General features: G+C 56.8%; 2 protein-coding genes across 2 annotated transcripts; one reads left to right on the top strand and one right to left on the bottom strand.

Moving 5' to 3' along the window:
• Positions 1-625: 625 nt before the first annotated feature.
• On the bottom strand, positions 626-4,279 carry GUITHDRAFT_138160 (hypothetical protein; the record flags this gene model as incomplete). Its single annotated transcript, XM_005833329.1, has 14 exons — positions 626-664; positions 901-973; positions 1,212-1,285; positions 1,399-1,431; positions 1,573-1,617; positions 1,910-1,963; positions 2,013-2,056; positions 2,610-2,685; positions 2,884-2,951; positions 3,015-3,141; positions 3,421-3,589; positions 3,639-3,712; positions 3,767-3,898; positions 3,923-4,279. 14 exons carry the CDS (start codon positions 4,277-4,279, stop codon positions 626-628), a joined length of 1,365 nt encoding a protein of 454 aa, XP_005833386.1.
• A 1,294-nt stretch (positions 4,280-5,573) lies between these two features.
• GUITHDRAFT_107608 (hypothetical protein) lies at positions 5,574-9,065 on the top strand (the record flags this gene model as incomplete). Its single annotated transcript, XM_005833328.1, has 14 exons — positions 5,574-5,615; positions 5,660-5,820; positions 5,878-5,975; positions 6,022-6,254; positions 6,478-6,732; positions 6,914-6,962; positions 7,006-7,153; positions 7,210-7,652; positions 7,696-7,739; positions 7,911-7,999; positions 8,248-8,275; positions 8,412-8,536; positions 8,859-8,972; positions 9,023-9,065. The coding sequence occupies 14 exons, from the start codon at positions 5,574-5,576 to the stop codon at positions 9,063-9,065; spliced, it is 1,872 nt and encodes a 623-aa protein (XP_005833385.1).
• Positions 9,066-9,930: the final 865 nt, after the last annotated feature.

The raw sequence follows: 9,930 nt of genomic DNA, 5'->3' as shown, positions 1-9,930 counted from the left end.
GAGGAGGAGGGAGGAGGAGGATTGAGGAGTGAGATACAGACAGGGAAGAAGGTAGAGGAAGACGAGGACAAGGAGGGAGAGGAGGAGCGGAGGGCTGGTACGGGCGGGGAAGGAGGGAGGAAGGAGGAGAGGGCAGCGAGGAGGAAAAGGACAGGCACCTGCTCTGCTGGGAATCGCTCCAGAATGTCATGAACTTTCCTCTAGATTGCGAGGAAGGCGTTTTCTTCTTGTCCCCCTGCGTGTCCCCGGTCACTTACAGCTGGGCAGGAGCTGGACTAACCCCTCTGCTGAGAGTTTGCGGTGTGGGACTTGCTGATGGACCAGAGGTAAGAGGAGAGGAGAGATGGGAGGAGGAGGAGGAGGAGGAGGAGGAGGAGGAGGAGGAGACCTGGACTTAGAAGCTCCTGACTTGACCTGTAAGCAAACAGCCATCAACAAAAGATTCTCCTTTACCTCCTCATTTCCTAAAGCAGCCACTGCCTCCACCTACTTCCTTCATCCCTTGCCCTCCTCCGTTGCCCTGCTCATTCTTCTTCTCCCTCCCCCTTCCCTGCATTCACTTCCTCCTGCTTCTGTTTCTGCTCCTTCTCCTTGCTGTTGCCTTTTTTTGCCTTCCGTCCATCTTTTACCTCATTGCCAGCTGCTCGTCCGATGTGACGACGCCCTGACAAGTTGAGAAGGAGGAAGAGCGAAGGATAGAGGATAGAAAAACAGAAAATGAGCACAAGAGCAAAGAACAATGAGGAGATGGGAGAGGGAGGAAGAAAATGGGAGGGGATAAGAGGAAGAGAGAAAGAGGACGAGGAGCGAGATAAGAGGAATAACGAGAGGAAGAAAGAGACGAGAGACGAGAGGAGAAGGGAGGAGGAAGAGGAAGGGGAGGAGGAGGGAGGAACGGACCGAGAGCGCATGAGTAGCTCGAGTGAAGGGCCTCCTCCTCTGTGACATGGGAGACGCAGACTCCGGGCGAGACCTTGTGCTGAGTGAGACAAGAAAGGAAAGGAATCAACAAGAAGGTTGAAAATGTTAGCGCACAAGGGAGAGAGAGAGGGAGAGGGAGAGGGAGAGGGTGAGGGTGAGGGTGAGGGAGAAGGAGACGGAGAGGGAGAGGGAGAGGGAGAGGGTGAGATTGGACACCATGATTATCATGCGAGACAAAGATGGTCGTCACAAGATGTTCGGTTCATACTCAATATCCGGGTTCTTCTCACCTTCTGTGCTGCTCCTGGCGCGTTTGGCCGACCTCTGGTTGTGGAGACGATGATGGACTTGAGAAAATGACCTCCTGCCCGTTGCCTCACTCCCTCCCTTCCCTTCTCTCCCTCCCTCCCTCCTCCCTTCCCTTCCCTCCCTCCCTCCCTCCCTCCCCTTCCCCCGCTCCCGCATCCTCATCTTCACCTCCCCAGCATCTGGATCAACTTGCTCATCTTCCTGCAACGGCGTCAGGCTGCTCCTTCCCCTCGCTGCGTCCACCTTGATCGACTGCCCATCATGCCGCCGCTCCCAGCTCCTTCTCAACAGGTCAGCTGACTTCCACCTGCTTTCCCAGCTTGCAAGAACAACGAAACTCACAGTCTCGACTCTGACAACCTCTGCCGCTGCCATCAAGAGATGTGACTGTAGTGAAAAGTCACAAATAGACGAGTCACCTCTTCGTTGCGATGCCTGTCTGCAGCAGCTGGTGAAGCAGGAGCAGGAGCAGGAGCAGGAGCGGGAGCAGGAGCATTCAGCGAATGTCTCCGAACCATCGAGGAACGAGAGACATCGTATGTTGCTCTCAGGGACTTTTGCTTCCCCTGCTCCCTTCGCCTTGCCCCATCGAGCCTCCCCTCCATATCAGCCTTGGATGTCCTTCCATGCCAGCTGCTCTGATGCTGCGGCGTCACTTGGGAGGTCAAGACATGCTCACACTGACATTGAACACTTTCTTGTCTCCGCTGCTTGTCGGCCCGATGTACCAGTTCTGAGACCTCAAAGTCACGAGTTGAACCATCGCAGCTCTGACTTCTCACTTGAGTGAATCTCAACGCGTTGGCTCCGCTGAGTTTGACGGCATCTGTCGGAAGTTGTCAGCCAAGGAGGCGAGGGAGGGAGGAGGAGAGAAGGAGAAAGGAGTGGAGCAGGTAGAGGCGAGCTGGGATGAGAAAGAAAGGAGAGAGAAGGAGAGAGCAGGAGCAAAGGGGAGAGGGAGGAGGGTTGCAGAGAGGAGATGATTATCGGGAAATGAAGTAGGGAGGGGGAGGGAAGGAGTTGGACAAGACTGACTTTGTTTATCTCCGCTGAAACTTCTCACATCTGGAGCAAGAAAGTGCCGCAGCAGTCTTGCTCTGACATGTCAAGCATCAGCCTCTGCAGCCGTGACAACGTGAACTCACTGATCCCCCGATCCCCACGTTTCTGCAAACAAACCGGATCAGAATGGAGGGCAAGGAAGAAGTTTCAAGAGCAGGAGAGGAAGGCGGATCGTGATCCAGATCGAAAGTAGACGTGGAAGGTAGAAAGTGCAGAGTGGAAAGAGGAAGAGAGAGAGAGAGGGAGAGGTCGAGAAGCAGGAGGGGAAGAGGAAAGGGGGAACGGGGAGTGGGGAGGGGAGGAGAAGAAAGCAGCACCTCTGATGTGTCTTTCAAAGAGTTGATCGGAGGCAGACTGCAGTTTGTTGATAGCATCCTGAGATCTTCTCCCCTCCTTGAGGGAGGACAAGCACGAGGGCAACGAAGAGGACAAGAGAGTCGAAGGAGACGAGGACGAGGACGAGGACGAGGACGATCCTAAGATAAGCGCCAGCCCGCGCATGGCGGCGGCAAGGTCGACATAGATGCACTGAGAGCAAGAGCGCAGTGGTGAGTGAGGACGTGCGGAGTGACGGGAGGAGGTTGACTCTACCTTGAGCAGCTGCGAGTGTCTGCTGGGAGAGTCAAGTCCAAGGAACCTCCTGACGAAGCAGCCGCTGCCTGCAAAATGCCCGGAGACGTCAACCAGCTGAACGACAGGCAAGCTCTCTCTCCTGTCCTCACCTTCACAGTCCTCCTGCTCCTCGTTCTCCAGCTGCTGCTGTTGCTGCTGCTGCTGCTCCCTTATGCGCTGGGCATGTGCTCGGAGCGTCGTCACCGCTCTCTCCGCAGCATCGACAGCTTCTTTGTCCTGCAGCAAGGTGATCAGAGCAGCAGCAGCAGCAGCAGCAGCAGCAGCAGCAGCAGCAGCAGCAGCAGCAGCAGCAGCAGCAGCAGCAGCAGCAGCAGCAGCAGCAGCAGCAGCAGCAGCAGCAGCAGCAGCAGCAGCAGCAGCAGCAGCAGCAGCAGCAGCAGCAGCAGCAGCAGCAGCAGCAGCAGCAGCAGCAGCAGCAGCAGCAGCAGCAGCAGCAGCAGCAGCAGCAGCAGCAGCAGCAGCAGCAGCAGCAGCAGCAGCAGCAGCAGCAGCGACCTTGCGCAGGAGATGCAGGAGAAGGGACTCGCAGAGTGCGACTTGTGGGGCGAAGTTCCAGCAGACGCGATGCATGACACAAGTCTTCACACACTCCTCTCCGTGGTACTCCTTCATGCACTCCTTGGCTCTCCTGATCTCCTCCAGGCTCTCCCTCACACCACTCAGGCTGCAGGGCATCCGGTCAGAGAGGGACAAAGCATCGCTCATGATGTTACCGGAGGAGGCAGAAAGCCCTGTGGCATCGGATGCCAGCTTCAAGGCAGGGCCGCACGCATCCGGCATCGCACAGCTGCAGGGAGAGGTCAGCCACGAGCAGGAGGCCCAGCAGCAAAGCTCTGGGGACCTTGAGCATCTGAATGCCGACTTCCATCGCCTCCATCGCTCGCTCGTACTGCCCGGACCTGATGAAGCTCAACCCGATCCATGTGCAGACCGGCAGGTATGAGACAATCTGCTGCTGGCATGCAGGTACATCCTGCAGCACGTGTCACAACATCACCAGCATCCCCAACTTGTGCATTGCCTGCTCCCTCTCCAGCTCCCTCCGGATCGTCTCCAAAGCCTGCAGGGCGTGCTCGGAAGATTCTGTGCAGAAACGGAGGGCGTTGCCTTCAAGTTGGTCGTCCAACGATCCATCATATATCATGCTGACTCTTCCGCAGACCGAGCCCCACCAGACAAGGTCCTCTACTGCTTCCGACTCCCCTTCCCATCCTGTCCGGGAACGAGGACGCTTGAACTTCATCTCTAGCCCTTGCAGCGACCAAATCACTGCCTCCTCCCACGAGTTTACTGTTTCAACGCTATCTGAACTTAGTTCTTCCATACTTTCTGCTACTCCTGCTTCTCCTCGCATGCCTTGAAGTAGTTAGCACTTGAAATCCGAAAGCATCCCAGGGCCTCCGAGTCAACAGAGCTATACCTTTGAGAAGATTCGCCGCAGCAGCTTCCACGACTCATCACATCGATCTTGATCCTCCCTGCTTCCCCGATCTTCAGATCCTCCTCCCTCCTCCGCCGCCGCCATCTTTCCTCTCTCCTTCAGCACCCGCATTTCGCCGAAACTTTGATCAACCGCTTGAAAAATGTTGGTCCATGGTGGTGCCCCTACCCCAGGAAGTTCATGACCCCACCCCCAATGTGATGCATTCTATCACCCCTTCCATTTCCAGTCACAACCCCTACTTCCACTTCACGTACCCACCCCTACAGTTGATCTACCCGGGACCCCCACCCACCCACATGATATGTTTCACTCCCTGTTTCACTATGATTTAGGACAAGGGGCCTTAGGAAGTACCTACGGAGGGGGTCCTAGCATCACAAAACGCTAGTGTATGTTAATTGATTGTCCTATGGACCTAGGGGCAGGTCCTAGGGCTGCTAATATTTGATACGCCCTATTAGTGACACCCGACACTCATCAGGCTGGCGCTGGGGCGGGCCGGTGAGAGCCTGGTCCGAGTTAAGTGAAAAATCACTCAGTACCGTACTTCGGAGGACAATTGAAAGTCCGAGTTCATTGAAAGCGGCCGCGCCCGGGCCCCCGGGCCCGGTCCCGGCGACGGTCGGACCGGCCGGGCCCGGTGACCGTCGGGAAACGGGCCACCGGGGGGCGGGCCCGGGCATTGGCATCCAATGAGATCCGGTCCAGCGTCTCTGGCATCCCCGCGGGCCTTCAGGCTTCGCCGCCCGGCGCGGCCGCGGGGCCGGGCCGCGGCCATTGAGTGCGATCAATCCGATTACTCCGAGTGGGGGACCGCATGGCGGGGGGTCGCATAATAATCGGCGGCGGCGGGGCCGCGCGGCGGCGGCGGCTCGGATGGTACTGCGTGCAATTGGGTGAAGCCTTCCGGGCGCCGACGATGACTAATTTCCCGGCGACAGTCACTCGGACTTAACTTTGAGTAACTAGTAAACATTGTCATGACTCACAACCTCTGGCGCTGGGCCCGCGAGCCCGGTCAGAGGGCCCGAGTGCCAGTGCACTGAACCTAGTAACCGTTCCGACTGATCGCCGATCGGACGGTCGGAACTTCGGAAGCGGCCCGGGCCGGCAGGGCGGCCCAGGCTCCGGTGCCGCCCGGGCCGCCGGGGCCCGGCCCGGCGGCCGGTGGCTGGGGCAGGCTCAGAGCAACAGGGATCTGGATATGGCAGTGCTGGTCGAGCGGCCGCAACGCGAGATGGTCGGGGTTAGGATGCAGGAGGAGCGAAAGATGCGATGACGTCTGTGGAGATCGATGGGAGGAGGATCTTCCCTGATCCCTACCTTCATGTTGTGCTCGAGGCCAAGAATGCAAGAGATATGGCGATCGTTGCCGGTCAGAGGGGGAGGAAGGGATGCAGGGACGGAGGGGCGGAGGAGTCTCTGCTGTATCGGCCAACCCTTGTGTTCCGGTAGCCCTTGACGTATGACACCTGCCCTCCTTTCAGTGACACCTGTCGTCTCGACAGGTCGATGGACGAGCATGGAGTCTTTGTGGTCGACGAGGGGAACCACCTCGTAGCGATCGCATGCGCTCGCGAGAAACATGCTGACGATGCCGTCTCAGGTGAGATATCTCGACATCCACAGCCACAGGCTGCACACAGTCCAAGGAAATGGGCTGGAAGCTGAGAGGAGGATATGGAGTGTGATGAGCGAAGCTTTGGTACAGCAATCGGGGTCGAACAGGCTGGTGAAGGAGGAGGACAAGGGAGGCTGGAGCTCAGCGTTCGGCTCGATCATCTCGGACGAGACAGAGGGCCATGTCGTTCTGTTTGCTCGGATAGAAAACTTGTCGCGGAGTGGGATAAGACTGGGATTTGCGTTCCTGGATGTTGAGCCGCAGGTATCTTGTCCCTGCAAACCCACTGTCCTTGGCTCGTAATGCCACCACCACGACCACCACCACCTCCTCCTCCTTCTCCCCCTCCTCCTCTTTCTCCTGTTCTCCCTCCCCCTCCCCCCGCCACCAACCTCTTTCCTCCTTTTCTATCAGCACTGATTTTCACTTTCGTTTTTTTTCTTATCTTTCTCCTCCTCAACTTCCCTTCTTATCCTTGGGATCGCAGGCGTTTCAGATCCAGCACGGGATGAACTTCGACTGGTGGGATCAGAGGAGGGCAGCAGGTGGGGAGCGCGACTGGACAGAAGCTTGCAAGATCATCTATGTCAACACTTGTGACATGACGATGAGAATGAATGGAGACCTGCTCACCAACGATGAAAGTAGGACAGTGGCGGACGACGCGCCGGCGCGGGCGAAGGAGCCGCAGCGATGTCTGGAAGAAGGAGAATTCATTCACCTCGCCTACTGCTGCGATACGGTGAGGAGCAGAGAGTGGAAGGGGAAAACAAAGAGGGAAGAGGGAAGAGGGAGGGGCGGGGGGGAGGGAGAGAGGGACGAAAAGGGACGAAGAGGGGCGAAAGTGAAGGAGAGAAGGAGGTGGAGGGCTGACAAAGTTGTGTGTCGGAGTTTCATGCGCGTATGACCTGGGAAGTTGGCAGGGGAAGATTCAGCTCTGGAGGAACGGGCTGGAGTTGGGCAGTTGCATCAGTGCGCCGCAGGGTCGAGAGAAGTTGGTGTGTTTCTGTGTTAGCCTACTGGATTGGAGGGACTCGATATCTCTGCATACCTCCAGTCTGTTTCCTCGAGGCGCCTGCTCTGCTACAAAGCTCCAAGTTGGCTCAGCCTCCCATGACCGTCCTGAGTTGCTCCCGTGTCATCTGCACTGTTGGGATCGAGCGGTGAATCACTTTTCCTTCAGCCACGCGCTATGTCTCTACGACGAGTGCTCGTGCAGACGGTGTCTTGTGTGTGTGGTGAAGCAGGAGCTGCTGGGAGGAGGAGGGAGCAGTCAGGGCGAGACCTCCGATGGCGACAAGCAAGGGTCGAGCAGCGGTGGAGGGAGTGCGGGAGAGGTGGTGAGGTCAGTGGAGCTAGAGAAGGATGAGGCAGCCTCACGGTCGAGATGGGACTCGATGGTGGATGAAATCTGCGAGAGAGTGACGAGCCAAGTGTTGTGTTGCCTCCTCCAAGTCTCTCAGATGTGGGTGACTTCTGAGCATTGGGTGGAGCGCGTCTGCTGCGTGGAGGACGAAGCAGCGGCTACTACGCATCCTCCTGTGGGGTCGGGGCGAGCAGGAGAAGCTTGTACTTGGAGGAAGTGGTCCAAGAGCATTCATGTCAGGAACAACTTACTTGTCAACACCAAGAATGAGTTCGCCGCCGCCATGGTCGATGGCGGTAGCCCGTCGCTGGTTGCCTGCTCCGATGACAGCAGGCGCAGGACTGGAGACGGGGAGTCACATGTGGGAATTTCTTGTGATCCAGGTGAGATGATTCACGGTCTACCTTCCAATCTCTGAGCTGGGTGTCTGCTGTTGTTTCTCGTCTGTTCTGTTGTCTGGTAAGGTTGTAGGCGATTTGCTTCACATATAATCTGTGCCAGTTGTCTCCACCTCACATGTTGTGTTGGTGTGCTTTGCTAATAGTAATGAGAAGGATCATGGCGGTGCTTTTATTGGAATGATGGATGCTGATCTGAATCTCAACGCCTGCTGGTTGTCGCATACGCTTCGCAATCGGACATGGTGAGTTGACATTCTCTGCTCTCCTGAGAAGGTGAAAGTGCCTGGCATGGAGGACAGAAAGGATGATGAGTGGAGAGGCGAAGGCACGAGAGGGAATGAGTAGAGGTTGGTTGAAGCGGGGGCGGGGTGGGCGGGGATCGGGTTTCGCAATGTAGAAAGCATTTGGGAAGAAGGGAATGTTTTCAACTGTTGCGGTGATTCAGTACATTTATGCATGCTTGCTGTTGAGTGACATGTTCAAACGTTAGGTACATCTCACACACAGGGATGATCCGGGTGAGATCATGATAATCACAGTAATCGAGTTGATGACTATTGCCATCCCTTCCTCTCTCGTTCGCCTCCCGTTGTCCCCTTGCTTCCCCTCCCTCTTCTCCTCTTCACCTCTCTTGTTCCTCTCCTCCTCTCTCAGTCAGGGGATCAGATCTTGGTGGACACGGGGAAGCAGTTCGGACAGGGAGATCGGGTCAAAGTCCAGCTGATACTCGACCAGCAGACTTGTCAGCTGAACTTCTTTGTCAACTCGACTTTGACAGGGTCCTGTCGTCCCTCGCCGCCATTCCGAGCCTGCAGCTGCTGCCCAGCTGTCTGCTGTTCCCAGCTCGGCGACTGCCTTGCGCTCGTTGACTTCTCACTCTTCGGCTCCTCGTCCTCATCAGGCGGGCGGAGGCTCAACGAGACAAGAGTGGACAGGTGGCGCAGAATAGGAGAGGATGAGAGCATGAGAAAGAGGCGAGGAGGAGGGAGAGGAGGAGGGAGAGGAGGAGGGAGAGGAGGAGGGAGAGGAGGAGGGAGAGGAGGAGGGAGAGGAGGTATTGGGCGGGGTTGCCGGCAAAGCCGCTGAAAGCTGCAAATGCAGGATGGCTTGGCGAGTGGAGCAGGAAAACTTTGAGCAGGAGAAGCTGCTGGGGGAGATCAGAGGGTGGGAGCAGCTCAATGACTCTCAGCTCAAGGACGAGCTGAGAAAGCTGAGGTGTGGAAGAGCCCAGCAGAGACACGAGCAAGAGTGACTTTGACATGCAGTCTGAGGGCAGAGCGAGGCGAGCTGAAGAGAGATGACCCGTGAGAGCTTCTCCTCCTCCTGCTGCTGCTGCTGCTGCTGCTGCTGCTCTTGCTTCTTCTCCTGCTCCTGCTCCTGCTCCTGCTCCTGCTCCTGCTGCTGCTTCTTCTCCTGCTCCTGCTCCTGCTCCTGCTCCTGCTCCTGCTCCTGCTCCTGCTCCTGCTCCTGCTCCAGCTCCAGCTCCAGCTCCAGCTCCAGCTCCAGCTCCAGCTCCAGCTCCAGCTCCTACTTCTGCTTCTGCTCATGTACCAACGGCATCACATCAACCACCACCATCCCTTGTTCACTCAACATCCTTCCAGCATCCTCTCCTCTTTCTTATTGATCCGCTTCCATCCTTCAAGATCCTCCAAGATCCTCCGAGATCCTCCGAGATCCTTCGGTTTCTCCTCTTCTTTTCTCTCTGACCTCCTCCTCGTCTCTCTTGTTGGCCTAGGAGGCTGGTGGAGGCTACTTTTCCCTTTCTCTCCCGGCCGGACGCCTTCATCCAGCTTCTGGCATGCAGGTTCGTGCTGATCTTCCTCTCTGTTTCTCCTCCTCCTGCTCCTCCTGCTCCTCCTGCTCCTCCTGCTCCTGCTCCTGCTCCTGCTTCTATTGCTATGCTCCTGCTTCTGCTCTTTGTCATGCTCTGACGACATCTGCATTTCAAGTATCGCAACCAAGTTGCCTCTTCAATCTCATTTTGTACTCGATTGTTTTTCCATTTCGATCCTTTCCTCTTCCATCTGCTTCTCATTTGGTTTTCTTTTGCTTGTCTGGCTCAAAGTCTGCCCAGGTTCATGTCACGACTTGCTATCAATGAAGCAGCAGTCGATATCACGCCCCTCAATGTAAACTCCTTCCCAACCCCCTCTCCCCCGACCTCGATACC

The sequence above is a fragment of the Guillardia theta genome (assembly GCF_000315625.1).
Source record: "Guillardia theta CCMP2712 unplaced genomic scaffold GUITHscaffold_30, whole genome shotgun sequence".
NCBI lineage: Eukaryota > Cryptophyceae > Pyrenomonadales > Geminigeraceae > Guillardia > Guillardia theta.
The sequence above is the reverse complement of the archived record's forward strand: the minus strand, read 5'-3'. Positions and strand labels throughout refer to the sequence as shown.